General features: G+C 40.7%; 1 protein-coding gene across 2 annotated transcripts in view; it reads right to left on the reverse strand.

The window, feature by feature from the left end:
* Positions 1 to 22,750, reverse strand: part of LOC115113222 (phosphatidylinositol 3,4,5-trisphosphate 3-phosphatase and dual-specificity protein phosphatase PTEN-like) — a 36,396-nt gene extending 13,646 nt beyond the window's left edge. For both annotated transcript variants that reach the window (XM_029640618.2, XM_029640617.2), the window contains exons 1-3: positions 21,736 to 22,750; positions 328 to 412; positions 55 to 99 (exon numbers count right to left, since the gene is read on the reverse strand). In XM_029640618.2, the coding sequence (XP_029496478.2) occupies positions 55 to 99; positions 328 to 412; positions 21,736 to 21,814 (209 nt within the window). In that variant the 5' untranslated portion in view covers positions 21,815 to 22,750. The remainder of the gene's footprint in view (positions 1 to 54; positions 100 to 327; positions 413 to 21,735) is intronic.
* Between the last annotated feature and the right edge of the window lie 2,914 nt (positions 22,751 to 25,664).

Raw genomic sequence — 25,664 nt, forward strand, 5'->3', positions numbered from 1 at the left:
AATTTGTAAACAAAACATTGATATTAGCATGCCAGTGTTTTGTGGTATACTTACAGATTGTAAATCTTATAATGGCTTTTATGTTTTGAGTCAAGAAACCTGTTGAGGCGCAGTTACATTCAGAACATTACACAACTACAGAAATTGACAACGTAATGCATTTAATGACATGCTACAAAATAGACAACGGCGCAAAATATTTGACACTACACCTCAGGATACTTTATGAACTTGTATTGTTTTGTCTAATGTTAGTCACAAAATATATTATAGACGCATTCATTACAGATTCCTCACCAGACGAGGTCATGAGCGGCCGTTACTCACCGTACAACGTCGTCTATATTGTTTCTGTACACTCCTTCGAGTCGTTCTGCAGGAAAGCCCATAGCAATGATGTTTGGATAGATATCTGTGGTCACCAGTGGGTCAAGGACACATAAAACATACATAGAAGAAAATCCTATATATATATATATATATATACACACACACACACACACTGAACAAAAATATAAAACGTAACAATTTCACCCATTTTACCAAGTTATACTTCATAGAAGGAAATCAGTCAATTAAAATAAATTCAATAGGCCCTAATCTATGGATTTCACATAACTGGGCAGGAGCACAGCCATGGGTGGGCCTGGGAGGGCATAAGGAAACCCACTTCAGAGCAATGCTCACCCACTGGGGAGCCAGGCCCAGTCAATAACAAGAGTTTTACCCCACAAAAGGTCTTTATTACAGTCAGAAATACTTCTCAGTTTCATCAACTGTCTGGGTGGCTGGTTTCAGACGATCCCCCAAGTGAAGAAGCCAGATGTGGAGGTCTTGGGCTAGCGTGGTCTGCGATTATGAGGCCGGTTGGACATACTGCCAAATTCCATAAAATGACTTAGTCAGATTATGGTAGAAAAATGAACATTACATTTTCTGGCAACGGCTCCGGAAAACATTCCTTCAATCAGCATACCAATTGCACGATCCCTCAACTTGCGATGTCTGTGGCATTGTGGTGTTTGACAAAACTGCCTTTTGTCCCCAGCACAAGGTGCACCTGTGTAATGTTAATGCTGTTTAATCAGTTTCTTGATATGCCACACCCGTCAGGTGGACGGATTATCTAGGCAAAGGAAAAAAGCTCACTAACAGGGATGTAAACAATTTTGTGCACAAAATTGAGAAATAAGCTTTTTGTGCATATGGAACATTTCTGGGATCTTTTATTTCCTCTCATGAAACATGGGACCAACACTTTACATGTCGAGTACACACACACGCACGCACGCACACACACACCAGTACCAGTCAAATGTTGACATCTACTCATTCAACAGATTCTTTATTTTACATTGTAGAATAATAGTGAAGACATCAAAACTATGAAATAACATATATGGAATTATGTAGTAACCAAAAAAGTGTTAAACAAATCAAAATATATTTGACATTCTTCAGAATAGCCACCCTTTGCCTTGATGACAGCTTTGCACTCTTGGCACTCTCAACCAGCGTCACCTGGAATGCTTTTCCAACAGTCTTGAAGGAGTTCCCACATATGCTGAGCAATTGGTGGCTGCTTTTCCTTCACTCTGCGATCCAACTCATCCCAAACCATCTCAACTGGGTTGAGGTCGGATGATTGTGGAGGCCAGGTCATCTAATGCTGCAATCCATCACTCACCTTCTTGGTCAAATAGCCCTTACACAGCCTGGAGGTGTGTTTTGGTCATTGTCCTGTTGAAAAACAAATGATAGTCCCACTAAGCGCAAAACAGATGGGATGGCGTATCACTGCAGAATGCTGTGGTAGCCATGATTTACCTTGAATTATAAATATAACACTGACAGTGTCACCAGCAAAGCACCCAAACGCTTCACGGTGAGAACCACACATGCGGAGATCATCTGTTCACCTAATCTGCGTCTCACAAGGACACAGCGGTTGGAACCAAAAACCTCAAATTTGGACTCATCAGACCAAAGCACAAATTTCCACCAGTCTTGTCCATTGCTCGTGTTTCTTGGCCCAAGCAAGTCTCTTCTTATTATTGTTGTCCTTTAGTACTGGTTTCTTTGCAGCAGTTCGAGGCCAAGAAAACAGCCTGATTCACAGTCTCCTCTGAACAGTTGATGCTGATGTGTCTGTTACTTGAACTCTGAAGCATTTATTTGGGCTGCAATTTCTGAGGCTGGTAACTCTAATGAACTTATCCTCTGCAGCCGAAGTAACTCTGGGTCTTCCTTTCCTGTTGCGGTCCTCAAGAGAGCCAGTTTCATCATAGCGCTTGGTGGTTTTTGCGACTGCACTTGAATAAACTTCTTGATATTTTCCAGATTGACTGACCTTCATGTCTTAAACTAATGATGGACTTTATTTTTGAGCTGGTCTTGCCATCACATGGACTTGGTCTTTTACCAAATAGAGCAACACAACTGTAACAACACAACTTGTAACAACACAACTGATTGGCCCAAATTCCAGAAATTAACTTTTGACAACGCACGCCTGTTAATTGAAATGCATTCCAGGTGACTACCTCATGAAGCTGGTTGAGAGAATGCCAAGAGTGTGTAAAGCTGTCATCAAGGCAAAGGGTGGCTACTTTGAAGAATCTTAAATATAAGATACATTTTGATTTCTTTAATGCCTTTTTGGTTACTACTTGATTCCATATGTGTTATTTCATAATGTATGTATTCACTATTATTCTACAATGTAGGAAATAGTAAAAATAAAGAGAAATCCTGGAATGAGTAGGTGTCCACACTTTTGACTGGTACTGTGTATATACACTGTCCAAAAAAATAAAGGGAACACTTAAACAACACAATGTAACTCCAAGTCAATCACACTTCTGTGAAATCAAACTGTCCACTTAGGAAGCAACACTGATTGACAATACATTTCACATGCTGTTGTGCAAATGGAATAGACAACAGGTGGAAATTATATGCAATTAGCAAGACACCCCCAATAAAGGAGTGGTTCTGCAGGTGGTGACCACAGACCACTTCTCAGTTCCTATGCTTCCTGGCTGATGTTTTGGTCACTTTTGAATGCTGGCGGTGCTTTCACTCTAGTGGTAGCATGAGACGGAGTCTACAACCCACACAAGTGGCTCAGGTAGTGCAGCTCATCCAGGATGGCACATCAATGCGAGCTGTGGCAAGAAGGTTTGCTGTGTCTGTCAGCGTAGTGTCCAGAGCATGGAGGCACTACCAGGAGACAGGCCAGTACATCAGGAGACGGGGGGCAACAACCCAGCAGAAGGACTGCTACCTCCGCCTTTGTGTAAGGAGGAGCACTGCCAGAGCCCTGCAAAATGACCTCCAGCAGGCCACAAATGTGCATGTGTCTGCTCAAACGGTCAGAAACAGACTCCATGAGGGTGGTATGAGGGCCCGACATCCACAGGTGGGGGTTGTGCCAACACCGTGCAGGACGTTTGGCACTTGCCAGAGAACACCAAGATTGGCAAATTTGCCACTGACGCCCTGTGCTCTTCACAGATGAAAGCAGGTTCACACCGAGCACAGTGGGGTGGCATTTCTTTGGGGGGCAGCACAGCCCTCCATGTGCTCACCAGAGGTAGCCTGACTGCCATTAGGTACCGAGATGAGAACCCCTTGTGAGACCATATGCGGTTGGCCCTGGGTTCCTCCTAATGCAAGACAATGCTAGACCTCATGTGGCTGGAGTGTGTCAGCAGTTCCTGCAAGAGGAAGGCATTGATGTTATGGACTGGCCCGCCCTTTCCCCAGACCTGAATCCAAATGAGCACATCTGGGACATCATGTCTCGCTCCATCCACCAACGCCACGTTGCACCGGACTGTCCAGGAGTTGGCGGATGCTTTAGTCCAGGTCTGGGAGGAGATCCTTCAGGAGACCATCCGCAACCTCATCAGGAGCATGCCCAGGCGTAGGGAGGTCATACAGGCACGTGGAGGCCACACACACTACTGAGCCTCATTTTGACTTGTTTTAAGGACATTACATCAAAGTTACTCCAAATCCAGACCTCCATGGGTTGATAAATTAGATTTCCATTGATAATTTTTGTGTGATTTTGTTGTCAGCACATTCAACTATGTAAAGAAAAAAGTATTTAATAAGAATATTTCATTCATTCAGATCTAGGATGTGTTATTTTAGTGTTCCCTTTATTTTCTTGAGCAGTGTATATATGTATATATATATGTATATATATATATATATATATATATGTATATATATATAGACTCAAATAAATAACTCATACAATTCTAAAACCTAAAGTTTACAAGGCAATCATATCACAATAACATGTCTTCTGAGCAAAGATCATCATGATGCATTCAGATAGGGAAATAGACATTTATATAACTATGTGGGTGTGTAGCAATGTACAGTGATGGGTAAGTAGAGTGCAGGGCAGAAGGGTTGGGATCACTAGTGTAAAAGTTGGAGTTGACCGTGTGAGGGCTAGAGGCCGAAAGGACCGGAGAACTCCTATCAAGCAGGGCCCACATGTGGGTGCACTCTGAGAATCTCTATAGCTTGACCTGCATGTATTTATAGAGCCCAAGTTATATTGAGATCATTGCAAATGTTGGGCTTAACTCTCCTACAGCCCCAGTTGAATCACATGGAATATTCAACATATCAAACGCAAGGGTAAAGAGGACACTGTCTCAACAGCCAAGGAAAGTCTTGTTGGGATACATTACAGTATTTGGTCAAACAGTAGCCTAAAGTGCATGATTTTCCTTATCCCTGCATGAAAGTGTCTGCCCTGCCCCTGTGCCCTTTCTCTCTGTGCGCTCAGAGAGGCTTGTGGAAGAGCAGATGGAAATAAATGCTTTTTGATTAGAGCTGTGGCGGTCATGACATTTTGTCAGCCGGTGATTGTCATTCAAATAACTGCCTGTCTTACGTTAATTGACCGTTAATAACAAACACATTTCGCATCTCTGGCTTCCACGCATACCAACAAGTCACCAATGTGTGCCTTTGGAACATCTACATTAAAAAAGTTTAATAAATCCATTAAACATAGCTTACACCATCACAATAAATCATTTATTTTAAGCAGGTCTAAAGAAGCATAATATGAAGAAAATATAGCCCATTTCAATAAAACTAAGTGCATTCTGTTAAACCGATTCCTGCCCGCCCGACCAGCATCACTACTCGGGACGGTTCAGAATACGTGTACAACTACAAATACCTAGGTGTCTGATTTAGACTGTAAACTCTCCTTCCAGACTCACATTAAGCATCTCCAATCCAAAATTAAATCTAGAATCGGCTTCCTATTTCGCAACAAAGCATCCTTCACTCATGCCGCCAAACATACCCTTGGAAAACTGACTATCCTACCGATCCTTGACTTCGGCAATGTCATTTACAAAATAGCCCCAAACACTACTCAGCAAACAGGAAGTAGTCTATCACAGTGCCATCGGTTTATCAACAAAGCCCCCCCGCGATCTGTATGCTCTCGTTGGCTGGCCTTCACTACAAATCCATCCCCAAACCCACTGGCTCCAGGTCATCTTTAAGTCTTTGCTTATGTAAAGCCCCGCCTTATCTCAGCTCACTGGTCACCATAGAAACACCCACCGGTAGCACGCGCTCCAGCAGGTACTGGTCACCCCCAAAGCCAACACTTACTCTGGCCGCCTTTCCTTCCAGTTCTCTGCTGCCAATGACTGGAACAAATTGCAAAAATCTGAATCTGGAGTCTTATATCTCCCTCTCTAACTTTAAGCATCAGCTGTCTGAGCAGCTTACAGATCACTGTACCTGTACACAGCCAATCTGTAAATAGCACACCCAACTACCTCATCCCTACATTATTACTTACCCTTGTGCTTATTTGCAACCCAGTATCTCTACGTGCACATCATCTGCATATCTGTCACTCCAGTATTAATGCTAAATTGTAATTATTTTCGCTTCTTGGGCCTATTTATTGCCTACCTCCCTACTCTTCTACAGTTGCACACACCGCACATAGAATGTTCAATTTTTCTTTTCTTTTGTGTTAATGACTGTACGTTTGTATATGTGTAACTCTGTGTTGTTGTTTTTGTCGCACTGCTTTGCTTTATCTTGGCCAGGTCGCAGTTGTAAATGAGAACTTGTTCTCAATTGGCCTACCTGGTTAAATAAAGGTGAAATAAAAACAACATTTAAGTATCTTGGGGTATGTCTCCATAAGCTTGGCACATCTAGCCATTGGGATTTTTGCACCTTCTTCAAGGCAAAACTGCTCCAGCTCCTTCAAGTTGGATGGGTTCCGCTTGTGTACAGCAATCTTTAAGTGATTCCACAGATTCTCAATTGAATTGAAGTCTGGGCTTTGACTAGGCCATTCCAAGACATTTAAACGTTTACCCTTAAACCACTCGAGGGTTGCTTCAGCAATATGCCTAGGGTCATTGTCCTGCTGGAAGGTGAACCTTCGCCCCAGTCTCAAATCTCTGGAAGACTGAAACAGGTTTCCCTCAAGAATTTCAGTGTATTTAGCGCCATCCGTCATTCCTTCAATTCTGACCAGTTCCCCAGTCCCTGCCGATGAAAAACATCATATATATATATAGCCTCGCTACTGTTATTTTCACTGTCATTTTACAGTTTTTTTTTTATCTATTGTTTACCTAATACCTATTTCTTACTTAAAAATTGCACTGTTAGTTAGGGCTTGTAAGTAAGCATTTCACTGTAAGGTCTACTTATACCTGTTGTATTCGGCACACGTGACAAATAAACTTTGATTTGTAAACACTTGGGTGAAATGTTGGAATCATGGAAAAAGATTGATTATTATAATTCCATAGTTAAAATATAATAGTGGGCACTTTGAATAGAGTGAAAATGCAAGGGAGGAGTTATTGTGACAGTGTAGGAACCAAAGTGTTGGCCAGTGTTTCCTAGGGGACCCTGTAATATTTGGCTACGTTAAAATGTTCTCTCTTAGTTACTTCATGTTGGTAACATTCATGCTTCACCTAATTCTCTGGTTTAGAAGATACTGTTGCACAAAACATGCTGATTTAGGCTTACACCATCACTGGTATCAGGTTGTATAGCTAGCTATGTTTGGTCTGACAGTACATTATTAGCTAGCTAGCCAGCTAAATAAGAATTAGCATTAGCAGCTAACACGATTTAGACACAACTTGCTAAGAAAATAAACTAGCTGTTTGCAGATGTAAACAAACAGTAATTAAGTATAATTATAAAACAAATGTGGATTTAAATGAACTTCTTTGGGACTGGGGGGCAATATTGAGTAGCTTGGATGAATAAGGTGCCCAGAGTAAACTGCCTGCTACTCAGGCCCAGTTGCTAACATATGCATATTATTAGTAGGTTTGGATAGAAAACACCCTGAAGTTTCTAAAACTGTTTGAATGATGTCTGTGAGTATAACATAACTCATATGGCAGGCAAAGAAGTCTTTAGATAAAGACGTTTATCTAAAGTTCCATGCATAACACTTGTATTTTCATCAACATTTATGATGAGTATTTCTGTAAATTGATGTGGCTCTCTGCAAAATCACTGGATGTTTTGGAACTACTGAACTTTATCAAACAAAACATACATGTATTGTGTAACATGAAGTCCTATGAGTGTCATCTGATGAAGATCATCAAAGGTTAATTATTAATTTTATCTCTATTTGTGTTTTTTGTGACTCCTCTCTTTGGCTGGAAAAATGGCTGTGTTTTTCTGACCTAACATAATCGTTCGGTTTGCTTTCGCTGTAAAGCCTTTTTGAAATCGGACACCGTGGCTGAATTTACGAGAAGGGTATCTTTAAAATGGTGTAAAATACTTGTATGCTTGAGGAATTTTAAACATGAAATTTCTGTTGTTTTGAATTTGGTGCCCTGCACTTTCACTGGCTGTTGTTGAGGTGGGACGCTACCGTCCCGAATATCCCAGAGAGGTTAAGACACAAAGTGGAAACAGCATCATTGTCATCAACATTGTTGCATATGCTGCATTGACCATGCAGACTGAAAGCAAGTGTCTCATGGTCAAGCAACAACAAATGTGGTCAAGCAACAACAAATGCGCTCCTTCAGTGACACAGGCGGGGTCTAGGTCTGTGTGGAAAGCAACATGGAGAGAGAGCGGAGAGCGATGACTCAAGTAGCGGACCTTACACACGGCATATCACATTTAAGAAACCAAACATTCAAATACCGTTATAGAAGGTCAAGTAAAAACCCAAACCGGTCCCTGCATCAATACCGGTATATCGTAAAATACAGTCTACCGCCAAGCCCTAGAAAGTGCCATTTGCGGTGAATGCATAGGCAAATAGAGACATGATTAGGCATGCTGAAAGGTTTTTAGGACATTACATTTACTATTAGATTAACCATTCTAACTAGCAGCATATTATATTTAACGATCTAGCTAACATGTTTGTTTCTACGTCCTCACATGGTGAATTGGCCAGAAAATAATTAGCCTATGTGGTAGCCTATTTGTAGCGTTCACACAAAATATGTAAGCAAATCTCCATTGAATAAAAGACAACTGCATTTCCGGAGGCCTAATTTGAAAGTAAAATATAGCAAAAAAATATGGTAATCGTAACCCCAAAATTCATGACAATCACTGGTTTAGATTAAACATTTATTGAATCATACCATCTCAGTAGCACTGTGAATGACTTTATAAGATTATGGCTCTTTTTTCCATTTCGCGATGTAGCAAATTTTTTGGGGCGACCAAATCAACGGGCTGGTGCTACTAACTGAAAATGTGATGCGCAACAGTGCCACCAGGGGGGAAAATGTGTCTGGAGCACTGCTAAACCAACACACTCCTTGAGTGCAAATTTTGTTGATGAAACAGAGCCAAAGAACGTCAGGCAGAGCGGTTGCAGTACATATTCTGCTGTTTTATTGCGCGTTCAAAGATGTACATTTTTAAAATAAAAACTGTTTGTTGTTTGCAGTAACCTCTGTTGTAATATCACAAACGGATGTGGCAGTTTCACCAAAAAAGGATTTTTAGCTTTTAAACTACTGAAAAATATCGGTCTCTGGATTAAAAATGTCATAACCTTGTACAGTTGAAGTCGGAAGTTCACATACACTTAGGTCACAAATGTCTTGTTAACAAACTATAGTTTTGGCAAGTCGGTTAGGACATCTACTTTGTGCATGACACAAGTCAATTTTCCAACAATTGTTTACAGACAGATTATTTCACTTATAATTCGCTGTATCACAATTCCAGTGGGTCAGAAGTTTACATGCACTAAGTTGACTGTGCCTTCAAACAGCTTGGAAAATACCAGAAAATTATGTAATGGCTTTAGAAGCTTCTGATAGGCTAATTGACATAATTTGAGACAATTGGAGGTGTACCCGTGGATGTATTTCAAGGCCTACCTTCAAACACAGGGCCTTTTTGCTTGACATCATGGGAAAATCAAAAGAAATCAGCCAAGAACTCATACAAAAATTATAGACCTCCACAAGTCTGGTTCATCCTTGGAAGCAATTTCCAAACGTCTTAAGGTACCACGTTCAATTGTACAAACAAAAGTACGCAAGTATTAACACCATGCGACCACGCAGCCGTTATACCGCTCAGGAAGGAGACGCGTTCGGTATCCTAGAGATGAACATACTTTGGTGCGAAAAGCAGCAACAGCAAAGGACCTTGTGAAGATGCTGGAGGAAACAGGTACAAAAGTATCGATACCCACAGTAAAACAAGTCCTATATCGACATAACCTGAAAGGCAGCTCAGCAAGGAAGAAGCCACTGCTCCAAAACCGCCATGAAAAAGCCAGACTACAGTTTTCAACTGCACATGGGGACAAAGATTGTACTCTTTGGAGAAATGTCCTCTGGTCTGATGAAACAAAAATAGAACTGTTTGGCCGTAATGACCATCGTTAAGATTGGAGGAAAAAGGGGGCGGCTTGCAAGCCGAAGAACACCATCCCAACCATGAAGCACGGGGGTGGCAGCATCATGTTGTGGGGGTGCTTTGCTGCAGGAGGGACTGGTGCACTTCACAAAATAGATGGCATCATGAGCCGGGAAAATTATGTGGATATATTGAAGCAACATCTCAAGACATCAGTCAGAAGGTAAAAGCTTGGTCGCAAATGGGATTTCTAAATGGAAAATGACCCCAAGCATACTTCCAAAGTTGTGGCAAAATGGCTTAAGGACAACAAAGTCAACAAAGTCAAGGTATTGGAGTGGCAATCACAAAGCCCTGACCTCAATCCTATAGAAAATTTGTGGGCAGAACTGAAAAAGCGTGTGAGAGCAAGGAGGCCTACAAACCTGACACCGTTACACCAGCCCTGTCAGAAGGTTACCTGAAACGTTTGACCCAAGTTATGAAATATGAATTGAGTGCACATAAACTTCTGACTCACTGGGAATGCGATGAAAGAAATAAAAGCTGAAATAAATCATTCTCTCTACTATTATTATTCTTAAAATAAAAGTGGTGATCCTAATCCGAATTTTTACTAGGATTAAATGTCAGGAATTGTGAAAAACTTTAAATGTATTTGGCTAAGGTGTATGTAAACTTCCGACTTCAACTGTATATGTCCATCAATTTCCATCAATTATATGTCCATCAATTTTTGAATTGCACATATTAACTCCTGCCTGTAACTGACATCCTGAAGCCTGCATGCAACATAAGCGGTGGGATTTTTCACTTTAACCACTGACAAAAGGGCACCCTTTTAGTACATTTCCTGTGTTACGGTGTCAGAAATAGAAAGCTGAACAGTTCTAATTGGATACCCTGTCGCCTTCGTTTCTAGCAGAACTTCTTTGAGCGCAAATTATTTTAAAACTTGTCTTAAAGATTTGACACCACTGACAGCTCTGGTGCGAAAGGTGACAATTTCACTCACTTAAACTGTATCTCATTTCTGCATGGTGCATGCACACAAACAATACTATGGCAGGATCTATAAATGTAATTAACACAAGATCAAATTTAACTGGGCCAAATTGGGGTTTTCATGCCTAAAACCCAACAATTCAGTAATCTATTTCAATTTAGCACTAAAATCAACGGAAGGTAGAACAAAAAACACATAAACAAAAATGAGAACACGAGAAAGTAAGACGCTATATACAGGGTCGGTTCCAATACCATATTTACAATTTGCAGTGATACTGGTGTAGTATGAGGTAGATATGTATAGGGGTAAGGTAACTAGGCATCAGGATATATAATAAAAAGAAAAGCAGCTGTGTAAAAGGTGATTGCATGAGTTACTCCAGTATCCCTGCAAGATGGCGGCAGCAGCTTTGTAGTATTTTGTTTTTCTTGTGTGTTATTTCTTACATTATTAGTCCAGAATTGTTTTGGTGTTATTGCATACAGCCGGAAATAGCATTTGGATATCATAGCGGCAGTAACTCACCGGCATTGCGACCAGGAATACGGAATATTTCCCCAATTGGATCCTTTGTTGGTACCCCACAGCGAATTTTAACTATTCAAAAGGCTGCTCCAAAACCACCAGCAGAGAAGATGTATTCGGAGTGGACTTCTAGTCCGACTCAGGAGGCGTGCACACCATCCACCACTTCTGAGTATATTACTCGCTAATGTTCAGTCTCTGGATAATAAAGTAGATGAGCTCAAGGTGAGGATCTCCTTCTAGAGACATCAGTGATAGTAACATTCTTTGTTTTAAGGAAGCATGTATCTCTTGGGATATACTGTCCCCGTCCATATAGCCAGCTGTGTTCTCAGTACATTGCGCTGACAGGAATAAAGAACTCTCAGGGAAGAAGAAAGGCAGAGGTGTATGTTTCATGATTAACTACTCATGGTGTGATTGTGATAACATACAGAAACTCAAGTTCTTTTGTTCACCTCCCAAGAAAATTATCTTTGGATAGTCACAGGCGTGTATATTCCCCCTCAAACCGATTCCATGACGGCCCTCAAAAAACTACACTGGACTTTTATGCAAACTGGAAACCACATATCCTGAGGCCGCATTTATTGTATCTGGGGATTTTAACAAAGCAAATTTACCGAAGCTCTATCAACTTATTAACTGTAGTACTCGCGTTGGAAAAAACGTTGGAAGACTGCTACTCAACTTTTCGAAATGCCTTCCAGGGCCTCCCCTGTCCTACCGTCGGAAAATCTGATCACGACTCCATTTTGCTCCTCCCTTCCAATTTGTAAGTCGCTCTGGATAAGAGCGTCTGCTAAATGACTTAAATGTAAATGTATAGCCAGAAACAGGAAGTACCCATGATAAGGTCTATTCAACGCTGGTCTGACCAATTTGAATCAATTTTTCAAGATTGTTTTGATCACACGGACTGGGAATATTTTTCGGGTAGCCTCTGAGAATACCAAAGACAAATACATGGATACGGTGACTGAGTTCATCAAAAAGTGTATAGGAGATGTTGTACCCACTGTGACTATAAAAACCAACCCAAACTAGAAACCGTAGATAGATGCATTCGCGCAACACTGAGAGCGTGAACTACTGCATTTAACAATGGTAAAGTGACAAGGAATATGGCAGAATACAAACAATGTACAGACAGTGTGGTGAAGAAGGCGCAACAGTGCCTCTTCAACCTCAGGAGGCTGCAGAAATGTGGCTTGGCCCCTAAGACCCTTTTTCAGATGAACAATTGAGAGCATCCTGTCGGGCTGTATCACTGCCTGCTATGGCAACTGCACCGACCCGCATCTGAAGGGCTCTCCAGATGGTGGTGCGGTCTGCCCAACACATCACCAGGGGCAAACTACCTGCCCTCCAGGACACCTACAGCACCCGATATCACAGGAAGGCCAGAAAGATCAAAGGACATTAATCACCCGAGCCACGTGCTGTTCACCCCGCTATCGTCCAGAAGGCGAGGTCAGTAAAGGTGCATCAAAGCTGGAACCGAGAGACTGAAAACTGTTAAGATCTCAAGGCCATCAGATTGTTAAATAGCCATCACTAGCCGGCTTCCACCCGGTTACGCAACCCTGCACCTTAGAGGCTGCTACCCTATATACATACAGTTTAATAATGTTTACATAGGGCTTTAGTTCTCATCTCTATACACTGTATTCTATTCTACTGTATTTTAGTCAACACCACTCCAACATTGCTCTATCTAATATGTATATATTTCTTAATTCCATTATTTTACTTTCAGATGTCAAATCAAATCCAATTTTATTGGTCACATACACATGGTTAGCAAATGTTAATGCGAGTGTAGCGAAATGCTTTTGCTTCTAGTTCCGACCGTGCAGTAATATACAGCAATAATAATCTAACAATAATCTAGTAATCTAACAATTTTACAACAACTACCGTATACACACAAGTGTAAAGGAATGAATAAGAATATGTACATAGAAATATATGGATGAGCGATGGCCGTGCGGGCATAGGCAAGACGCAGTAGATGGTATAGAGTACAGTATATACATACGAGATATACTGTGACCAGTGATACATGTATTACATCCAATCTTTAATTATTAAAGTGGCTAGAGATTTGAGTCAGTATGTTGTCAGAAGCCACTCAGCCACTCAGTGATGGCTGTTTAACAGTCTGATGGCCTTGAGATAGAATGCTGTTTTTCAGTCCCTCGGTCCCAGTTTAGATGCACCTGCAGTGACCTCGCCTTCTGGATGAGTGTATGGTTGTGAATTGTTAGATACTACTGCACTGTTGGATCTAGGAACACAAGCATTTCACTAACATCTGCTAAATATGTGTATTTGAGAGTCAGTATCAATATGTGTGCATATTGTGTGTACAGTCCTGTGAGTGAGCCTAGAGACAGGCCAGAAATGTAAATAACATACAAGGATCATCTCAGTCTGTGTAGCCATTCTGTTAGACTCCAGCCACCTAAGTCTAACAATTTTTCGGGCCTTCCTTTTCACACCCGGATATAATGTCTCGGGTCCTACGGGCAAAATCATTGCACTCTGACTAAGTGTTTAAAAAGCTCCCAGGGTAGTTACATCCCAGGGAGCAGGGGGGAATGGCGTTCTGCAGCTGCGACGAAACGCACATGCAGGACCCCAGACGGAAACGCTCTGGAGTTTTCAGCGGTCCTTCCTCAGCTCTGCTCTAGTAGGGCCCTAGAAAATCTCTTTTAATTTCTGCCGGATTACAGACCGTTGTTTGGTTAGCAATGTTTCTGTAGTACTCATGTGACTGCAGAGTTTTCAAAACAAATGGACACTGGATTGATGCAAAAAATCATGATATCATTCTGCCAGGCGACATTTCATTGAGAAAGCCTTTGCATGTTTACCAGAAGACCGATATCATTAGCATCATCGTTAACATTCTGTGCAGTTTCAAAACTTTGCAGGAAAATACAAATCACTGATGCATTTTGTTAATGTCTTATGACAGAGCAAATTCATTCATTTTCTAATAAGTTCAATACATGTAGTTAATTACCTACAATACATATTGAATATTGTTGAATTTTATAGGGCCCTATTCTAGCCAACTCCACAGCTGGGAGCACCAGAAAAAGAGTGAGAGTAGATGGGGAAAACGTGGAAAAGAGATAAAGAGAGGAGCGGGAAAGAGAGCAAATGATATGGGAAGTGTTAGGGTGGAGAATGCAGGAAAGAAAGGGTGCTATGGAAAATGGAAAGGTGGTGGGTTAGAGAAGAGCCCTCACAGGCAGCATTGCTGATACAATATCACTGGTGCTTTAAGGATTGTTCCCAGAACTCTTATACTGCATTACATAACTGTAAAATGCCTATATTGCTTTAAGACAACATGCCAAATCCGATAAAACGTTACAGCAACATGGTCTCTTTACATTTTAATACTATATAGCCTACCCCAACACAGACTATGGGAACATTTGCTCAGTCACACAAGTAGGTTAACTGAACAAATTCCTCAGTAAACCGTCACATGTATAGCCAGTTCATTAGGCTAAACACCTACCACACAATAGATAAGGTGTGTACAGTCCCTTTATTTATTTTTAATCAACAAAGCCCTGCATATTTATGACGGCTTGGAATTTGAACAATCCCTGCACTATTATCTAGGGATAAACGATATAGTTGGTGAACATATCGGAATCGGACGATATTAGCTAAAAATGCCAACATCGGTATCGGCCTGATGTGAAAAACCGACATCAAAGCTGACGTGCATACCTATATAACGTAGGTACATGATGTAATGACGCCACGTAAAAGTTTGTGCTACACGTGCAAAACAGCATTCCTAACCTAGCCCACAACGCCTGCTGTGTGGATCAAGCAGTCAAGTCGAGCAGTTATTTGAAAGATTAAGAACATTTCCGCAAGACAACTCAAAAGCGAAATCCATTAACGCCAAGATAATGGAATGCATTGCCCTTGACAATCAATCGTTCTCTGCCGTGGGCGATGTTGGCTTTCGTGACTAGTCGAGCACAGGTACACACTACCAAGCGCGCTATTTTTCAGATGTTGCTCAACCGGAGTTACACAGTAATAGTGTCACTGCTATTAGATTCACGACATACTATGCAACGCCATTTGGGTCTTTGCATGTCAAAAAAGATACACGTCAAATAACACTTTGTTAAATAAGCTTAAAATTTGACAAGTCAAATAACACAGTTCTATTATAGAATGTTGTGTGTTCTGAATTTGCACCTGCAAGCCAAGTGCCACCACTACTATCAGTAGCACTGTCAAAGCTGTACAAAAAAGTCTGCAAACAAGCAAACACCAGCCACAAACGATGTGTTTACAATACCGCTTTGGTAATGAAGCATTATTTGTTCGACAGCAACTTCTGGGGTAGCTAGCTAGCTTTAGCTTGGTACCTTGCTAGCACCAATACAACCAGCCTGAAAACAATGACCAGTAGAAACTGCACTCATTTTCACTCTTCTTAGCAATGATTTAGGAATCCTTGTGAGTAAGTATTAGCTAGGTAGCCACTTGTTGTTCGCCTACTGAAATTGAACTTCAGTTCATGAAAATAAATTTCTAGCCAGCTACTTAACCCTGTTGCCCAAAGCTAACGTTATAAGCATGCCAGCTAGCTTCATCTGGCTGGTGAGGTTCGACCACACCGGGTTATGTGTTGTGAAGCTATAAGGATTAGGCACAAGTCAAATTTTCAGTTTGCCTTCAAAATAAAAGTACCTCTTTGAAAGTGATGCAGAAGGTTACAAATTGGTGGAACCATGCCATATTAGGCGAGACAATGTTAAACAAGGTTGGAATGTGAAGCAATGAAATGGGGTATCAGCCTACTCGGTGACCCCCACAGAACTGTGAAGAGTTTCGGCAAATATTAGCATTGTAGCTATTATCACGGGACTGTGAATGTGAAATCACCTCCTCAGTCAGCCTATTGTGTGTATTGACATTCATAGTGCACTGTACAGCTTTACCTAAGGATTCGGGATCAACGAAATTGGGTAACAATATACTCAATATTCAATATATTTTTTCCCAACGTCCTCCTCAGTTATCAGACTCCAAGACATCCATGCAGTATTGTTTTTCCTCTGGAATAGTGTTCAATACACATAGGTTGACAATAAATGTGGCTCAATTCACAGTTGATTCACAGCCGGGCAATAAGAGCTATGATGCTAATGTTCTCTGGGTGTCACTGAGTAGACTGATAACCCATGTCATTGATCCACAATACATAGGTTAGACTGTACAGTGAAATAAGTATGCCCCCAATGCAATTATAAAGTATAATACATCCAGTGTGATTAATTGATTTGTCAAATTAACAAATTATTATCTTTTGTTGATTTTTATATATTTATTAAATTTATTTAACCAGGTAGGCCAGTTGTGAACTAGTTCTCATTTACAACTGCGACCTGGCCAAGATAAAGCAAAGAGACAAACACAGAGTTACACATGAAATAAACAAACGTACAGTCAATAACACAATAGAAAGTCTATATACAGTGTGTGCAAATGAGATAAGATTAGGGAGGTAAGGCAATAAATAGGCCACAGTGGCAAAATAATTACAATTTAGCAATTAAACACTTGAGTGATAGATGTGCAGAAGATGAATGTGCAAGTAGAGATACTGGGGTGCAAAGAAGCAGAAAAAATAATATAACAATATGGGGATGAGTTAGTTGGGTGGGCTATTTACATATGGGCTATGTACAGGTGCATATAACATTCCAACCTCGATTAGCTTGATCTACTCAATTATGGCATAATTCTACTATTTGTATTCATTTGCATCACTGTCAATGACATACTTTTATTTTGAAGGCTAACCGCAAAGTCCACTATTGTTGTTAATCCTTATTGTGGCTAGCTTCACATAGATGGGTCTGACCACCATAAATCAAATAACAACTGTCTTATAAATCAGGGTTATTTTAGATGACACCTAGCTATATAGTTAGCTAGCTAACGATAGCAAAAAGACATCTGTTTCAGTAGCTATGTTTTTGGGGAAGAACATGATTTGCATCCTTGAGCTAGCTAGCTTCTTTTTATGAACAGCACTGTAGGTGTGCAAGACAACTTTACCAGTATCTTAGCATACGTATTGATGAATCGTTGTGACATATGAAATACGAGTGATAGTGTAATCAATGTGTAATATATGTGTGAAAAAATATGATCGCATTACATTATTATGTGAAGTGCAGTCATATTCAGGTTCTGATTGGTCAACAAGCTTATTTAACATGTCAAATAGTGTTATTTGACATGTATCTTTATTGACATGCAAAGACCCAAACAGTGTTCCATAGAAATCCTGGTTGAGAATGAAACGACTGAACAATGAAACAGCACAGCAAGTAAGTAAAATAAATAGGTTTTGATTGTGTTTTACTGGTAATGGAGACATATGTAAATGCCAACAAAATAACTTTTTGGTCAGTGTGGTGTGTGTGTGGAACCTTTATTTAACTAGGCAAGTCAGTTCAGAACAAATTCTTATTTACAAAGACGGCCTACCCTAGCCAAACCCGGACGACGCTGGGCCAATTGTGCGCTGCCCTATGGGACTCCCAATCACGGCCGAATGTGATACAGCATGGATTCGAACCAGGGACTGTAGTGACGCCTCTTGCACTGTGATGCAGTGCCTTAAACCGATGCTTTCATGTGTGTGTGTTAACCATTTAACTGTACTAGAACTTAAAAGGCTGTACTTAAAAGGCCACTAAAATTTTAATTATCAGTTAACGGTATTGTTTTTTTTGGCAAGGAAAATATTGGATATCACTATTGGCCAAAAATGTCATATCGGTGCATCATTACTATTATGGCATACAACAGTAATCACTGCCATATTACCGCATAAAACTGTCTGATCGTAGCATTACAAAAAGAGGGCCTTTAACCAATGAACTTTTACTGCAGAAAATGAATGGTTCAGTCAAGCCAAACTGCCCTCCCCCATCAGCACGTGACAAAATGGACACAATCGTCCCAAATTGCTATTGAAAATGTCTGAATTGCTACAGAAATATCAAGCATTTTTACCCGCAAATATCAAAGAGACACTGAAATCCTGTAGGGACTGCCATTAGCCTCAGAACTAAACTGAACAAAAATATAAAACGCAATATGAAACAATCTCAAAGATGTTACTGAGTTACAAGTTCATAAGGAAATCAGTCAAATTAAATATTTTTCATTAGGCCCTAATTCATGGATTTCATGTGACTAGGAATACAGATATGGATCTGTTGGTTACAGATACCTTAAAAGATAAGTAGGGGATAGATCAGAAAACAAGTCCGTGTCTGGTGTGACAACCATTTGCCTCATGCAGCACAACATATCTCCTGTGCATAGAGTTCATCATGCTGTTGATTGTGGCCGGTGGAATGTTGTCCCACTCCTCTTCAATGACTGTGCGAAGTTGCTGGGAACAGGAACACATTGTTGTACATGTTCATCCAGAGCATCCCAAACTTGCTCAATGGGTGACATGTCTGGTAAATATGCAGGCTATGGAAGAACTGGGACATTTTCAACTTCCAGGAATTCTGTACAGATCCTTGCGACAGAGCCATGCATTATCATGCTGAAACATAAGGTAACGGCGGCAGATGAATGGCATGGCAATTGGCCTCAGGACTTTGTCACAGTATCTCTGTGCATTCATTTTGCCATCAATAAAATGCAATCGGTTCATTGTCTGTAGCTTATGCCTGCCCATACCATAACCACATACCAGATCACAACGTTGATATCAGCAAATACACGCCATACACCTGGTCTGTTGTTGTGAGACCGGTTGGACACACCGCCAAATTCTCTAAAACGATTATCGTAGAGAAATTAACATTCTCTGGCAACAGCTCTGGTGGACATTCCTTCAGCCGGCATGGCAATTGCACACTGCCTCAAAACTTGAGACATCTGTGGCATTGAGTTGCTTGACAAAACCGCACATTTTAGTGGCCTTTTATTGTCCCCAGGACAAGGTGCACCTGTATAATGATCATGCTGTTTAATTAGCTTCTTGATATGCCACACCTGTCAGGTGGGTGGATTATCTTGGCAATGGAGAAATGCTCACTAACAGATGTAAACAAATTTGTGCACAACATTTTAGAGAAATAAGCCTTTTGTGCATATGGAACATTTCTGGGATATTTTATTTCAGCTCATGAAACATCTAACACTTCACATATTGTTTTTATACTTTTGTTCAGCGTAAGTTGTTCTGAAAGGCATCACCATTCTCCAAATTATCCATGTCAACAGAGAAAACTATGAAATGAATGCAATACTTCAGTCGTTTGATCAGGGTTCAATCCGTGTCCACCCTTCCCACTGTCTCACCCATTTGCCTGTCTCCCCTGATTTCCAACATGAACTCAAGTGTCAAAACACATTAAAATATACATTTTAAAAAACAGCCAGGTAGAAGATGTCACAACTTGACCTTTGATGTCAGCTTGTAAGACAGTCTTCTGTCGTTGCTCCAGCATTTCCCCTGCCAAGGTATTTTACCATACCGAGCTGATTCCAAGCACACGCCCATTCAGTGCACTCGCTTGAACTGGTCTTCAATATCAGGGCCAGGTTGGCCAGGTTTGAGATGTGCTGCAAGGGACTACCATCCTATGGGTTAACAAAATGGATATAGGTCTAGATCACAAACTTCACTTGACAGTATATATGCGCATGTTCTGAAGTTAACCTCTAGAAATGATTAGTGTGAATGTGGGGCGGCAGGTAGCTTAGCGGTTGGAGAGGAGAGCCAGCGTCCGGGATGTTGCCTATTGGATTCCGGGTCCGACTGGAAAAATATTTAGTGAAGTGAGCTTGCAACCGGAGGTTTGCTAGTATCAAATCCTAGATGCCATTGCCTACCGTTGTGCCCTTGAGCAAGACACTTAACCCCCCCACAACCTGTATATGTAGGTGTGTCTTTTGGAGGGGGTTGGGTTAAGATCTTCTCAGCTATAACATGTGCATAAAGAACTGCATTGAGGCCCTTTTGGAATTCGCTAGTGTTCAAATATTTTTTAACCAAGGATGCCAGATAAATTACCACTACCCTAATTTAGATCACATTTGACAGCTAGCAGCACATGGCACAAGATTGACCAATTCATGAGACCATATTTTGTATCTTTCAATCAGGATAGCAGGACATTTGAAAGGTGCATTGCATGGTCTTAAACATTCAATTGATTGCTTCCCAACATGCCAAATAATTAAATCCATGATAAAATTGGCCTCTGGGCCATAGTGCCAGAACTATCAGGCTACATTTACACACTAGCCAAATTTTGACCCATTGCTCATAATTGGGCAAAATATCAAAATTGGGCTGCCTGTGTAAATGCAGCCTCTATGTGTTATTAGTTAGCTGATCAATAGCTAGGTTCACTAGTTAGTTTGATGCCTCATAGCTAGATAAGAAAACATTAATAACGCAGCCAACCATCTTCCCTGCACTGTCAAATTAATAACGCAGCCAACCATCTTCCCTGCACTGTCAAATAAGAAACCACGTTTTACTTTAGCAAGCTACAGTAGCTACCTAATGGAAAAGTAGTCATGTCTAGAGATGGACTATTTGTAACCAATAAAGTTATGTAATATTGACTGGCTGCTAATCGGAACCAAGCTCTTAAACCCTTCTCTGTATGTAGGGTTTTCAGCGGTTGCATTCGCCCACGGTTGGCTCCATGTGAACTACAATTCCGACACTCTTCCAACGTTTAGATTCATCAATAATCATCGCTTCCTAAAAAAACTTTCGAAAGACGCTGATATGCCCCTTATCTTTCATGTGTGCGAGAAATATAGATTTTTTTAAACTGCTAAAGTGTTGCACAGATCCATACACTACGTGTGCCTCCAGTTGAGGAAATACACTTCCTTACCAGTTTCTTGCACACTACATAGCTAACTTGGCTAGCTAAATGTAAAAAGGAGGCCGCCTAGGCTATGTCCGTCTGTCTAATGTAAACAAGTACTGTAACATGGGGATATGGCTGTGTGGGAACATTAACCCTATAAAGATGTGTAGTAACTTAACCTCGTGACATTTGACAGCTCCACACCACCTTTCAAACATGCTTTCTATTCTGTCGTATCAATAAATTAGCAAACATTAGCCAACTAGCTACCTTAACGTTAGTTAGCAATAAACGATATTCCATTGACAACAGTAGGTGTACTAACGTGGCTAGTTAGCTAGTTTACTGTATGATAACGTTAGTTATTTAAGAAAAGGATACATGTTAAGTCCAAGTCGAACCCATCCTCCTGGTATCTCCTTTTGTTCCGGCTGACCATTTCTTTTATTATCGCAGCCATTGTAGCTAACTAGCTTGCTGGCTAGTGATAGGAGTCTGTGGGTTTCAAATTATGAAAAGTTAGCTAGCTGCCGTTGCTTCGGTTTGCAATGGCTTTGCCTCTCGATCGCCCTTTGCTTTTTTGATTTTGCAGCTCCTTCCTCGCAGTGAGACAAGCCAGCAGTGGTCGTCGTCGTGAGTAGGATTAACGCGTTAGCTAGCTAGAATGGCTTTTTCTCTGGATCATAGAGACGGGCCTTGCTCTGCTCTTCCGCGCAGGCCAAACTTTCCCAATACTGGAATTTGTCTTGCAACTCCCCCTTGAAAAATACATACAATAATCCTCCCGCCTAACCGTAAGGCATAAGACGGTCGGAATCTCTTGATCTACCGAAGCTGCCGTGATTGACCGACCAGCGAGGAGATAACTCTCCGGCGCTCGCTCGAATTTGAAGACTACCGGCCCTTGGAAAGCCCAGGAGTAATTAGTTACCGTATCCACTCAGACTTAGCTAGCCATCTAGCGAGCTGCAATAGCTACCCACTTTTTAAAAAATCCAAAAACCTAGCGAATCAACATCTTCGCCGATGGATTGCCAAAATACACGCGAAAAAGTGTCAGGCTCCAATGTGCATGTATAATGGCTATACAAAGACCAACTATTTGCACAGACTCGTTTGACATATGTCCCGGGAAGCATCTTCTTTTTGCGTTTCTCTCACGCTTCCATCATGGCTTCCAACGGAGGAAAAATATATATATGTAGAGGTTTAGAATATATATATCCTACCGCCACAAATATATAGATCTAGAAATAAAAAAGTTTCTATTAAATAAATACATGTGAATTCTTAGAAAAGCTGTTTCATTGCAGAAGATTTACAGTGTACGTTTTTCCGATTGCCGTTTTTTTGTAGTCGGCTAGCTAGTGCTTTTGTTGGCAGCGGAAGGACACATCAGAGCTCATGCAAGTCTCTCCTCTGTCAAAGTGATCACGTGTTTTTGTAATTATGAACGTTTCCAACATGTCATTTTTTCGCTTCTAGTGTACCTTATTGCATTTATCCATGTGGGCCAATTGAGTCCTTGAATTGACAGGGGGGATATCTCTGTTTGTGTGTGTGTGTGTGACTAGAGTGGGGTGTGGAAGTAGGGGTGTCTATCAGTTGTATTCCTAGATACAAATAACGGCAAACATATTATCTGCTCAATTCAAAGGCTTAGACCAACTCTCCCTGCCTGAAGTTTAGGATGAAAGGCCAACTGATAGGTAGAAAAACTGTTCTGATGGTGAAAACTTGAGGGGAAACGTCCTCCGCTTCCACCCAGTCTCATGGGAGTGTCAGGACTAGAATGATAGGCCTACAGTGCAATTTTAATTATTTCAAAACAACATATTGTCACTCACCAGTGTCTCAATTTGACTGGATCAAATGGTACAAACTGTTCACCTGATGTTTACAATGGGGATGATGATGACTTATATTTGATGTTTATACGTTTTTAGACATGGTTTGGTTCAGATTTTGGTGGTGTCTCAGAAGAAACGGTGCCCTTGAATTGAAATGTCTCCACTTCTGAGGTGATAACTTTGACCCAGACATACTTTGCATAAGTTTTACCCACATAGCCATTGACAAGACATTACAATCCACATTTTATCCCGTTTTCCTTTTTGGACATAGACACCCACCACTGCGACCTGTATGTTGTAGGCGGCTGGCCCTTGCTAAATGTTTTTCGCCCACTGGCTCCAGGCCATCTATGCTAGGTAAAGCTCCGCCTTATCTCAGTTCACTGGTCACGATAACAACACCCACCCGTAGCACACGTTCCAGCAGGTATATCTCACTGATCATCCCAAAAGCCAACACCTCATTTGGCCGCCTTTCTTTCCAGTTCTCTGCTGCCAATGACTGGAACAAATTGCAAAAATCACTGAAGTTGGAGACTTTTATTTCCCTCACCTACTATAAACATCAACTATCTGAGCAGCTAACCGATCACTGCAGCTGTACATAGTCCATCTGTAAATAGCCCACCCAATCTACCTACCTCATCCCCATGCTGTTTTTATTTTATTTACTTTTCTGCTATTTTTCACACCAGTATCTCTACTTGCACATCATCTGCTCATTTATCACTCCAGTGTTAATCTACTAAATTGTAATTATTCGCTCCTATGGCCTATTTATTGCCTACCTCCTCATGCCTTTTGCACACACTGTATATAGAGTTGATTTTTTTCTACTGTCATTGACTTGTTTGTGTTATTGGCTTGTTTATTGTTTACTCCATGTGTAACTTGTCTGTGTCACACTGCTTTGCTTTATCTTGGCCAGGTCGCAGTTGCAAATGAGAACTTGTTCTCAACGAGCCTACCTGGTTAAATAAAGGTTAAATAAAATAAATAAATAAACATACTTTTGAGTAAGGCACAGTGAATGTGTTCAGTTAGAATAAACTACACATGTTTTAAATTAAACCTATGAAGTTCTATTAAATGTAAATACTGCTTTTTCTCATGACACTCAATGCACTTCACATCTGGTTTCTTATTCTTCTGTATGTTAAAGAGAAGCAGATGGCAGAGGTGAGGATTTGGAACCTGGAAGTGAAATGAGGTTATCTATGGCCGTGTGTATTTTTGGATATATGTTTGGCCACCAGAAATGTGGCAAAGGAACAATGATTCACACTTTAAGAAGAAATCTGTAATATGTGTATGTGGGAATAAATGTTATCACAACTGTGACTGTAGCAATTAGGCCACATCACTTTGGAAATTAAATGAGTCAATCTCAGGTGGTAGGCAAGTGGAAAATAATTGTGTTAATTATTTTCTGCAGCGGCGTCATGCCCCCTCATATTTGTCTTTTTTAATGTTTGTGTTGTTGTTTCTCTCTAATACTGCTAGCCACCTAGCAATGTTATGAAGTTGGCTTTGGCTAACCCAGACAGGTTCCCGATCTCCCAACCTCATAACTAGCTCCCAATAAGCCATTTCAGGCTATGAATCAAGTTAGAGTAGCTAGCTTGTCTAACTATTTTAGCTGGCATACCTGCTGGCAGGTTTGGTAAACTAGAAGAGCAAACAATAACAAGATGTACTGAATAAGACTCATATTCCATTCAATCCTTTACCCAGATTTTAGCAGAGATTCAAAGTACCATATTTAGTTCCTTTAAAATAAGAACCACCAATCAGGAGGATACAGACAGCTCAAGAGGTATGCTTAGATATTCAGAAAAATAGACATTTTTGGCATATAATTAAGCATATTGATTAAAGCTATAGATTGCAGGAAAAAGCTGTTTCAGGTGTTTGGAAAATGAAAAAAATGATCTTACCTAGGCCCCTCTCCAGGCCACCCCCTAGCTATCCTTATGTCTTTTGTGCCCCCTAAGATTTATGGGGTGCATTACGCACTTGGTTTTCTGTATTTGAGTTCAGATTATTTTCACTGTTGTATTCCATTGATCATATACTGTGAACCATTTGTGAGCCCGGTGTGAGTAGGTGTCTGGTGTGAGTAGGAGCAGGTAGACACCAACACGTGTTTTCCCATTGAAAGGAGAAAACGATATGTTAGCCCTATTTTTAGTTGATAAGTTTAGGCCTACTGTTTGATTTGAATACTACTGTTTGATGTGATTGAGAAACAATGATCCTTTGATTTCTGTCATTCCTTTATTACAGTTTTATAACTATGTAACAGCTGATGTTTATAACTTTGTAGCGGGTGATGAAGGTCACTACCTCATTTGTATTTCCTCTAAGTTTCTATAACCATTTGTTGATGATAGAACAGCAGTGTTTTCAGGTTAGGATAAAAGGGCCTGCTTAGAAGGCAATTTGGCATTTTCTCTG

The sequence above is a fragment of the Oncorhynchus nerka genome, linkage group LG28, assembly GCF_034236695.1.
Source record: "Oncorhynchus nerka isolate Pitt River linkage group LG28, Oner_Uvic_2.0, whole genome shotgun sequence".
In the NCBI taxonomy this organism is placed as follows: Eukaryota; Metazoa; Chordata; class Actinopteri; order Salmoniformes; family Salmonidae; genus Oncorhynchus; species Oncorhynchus nerka.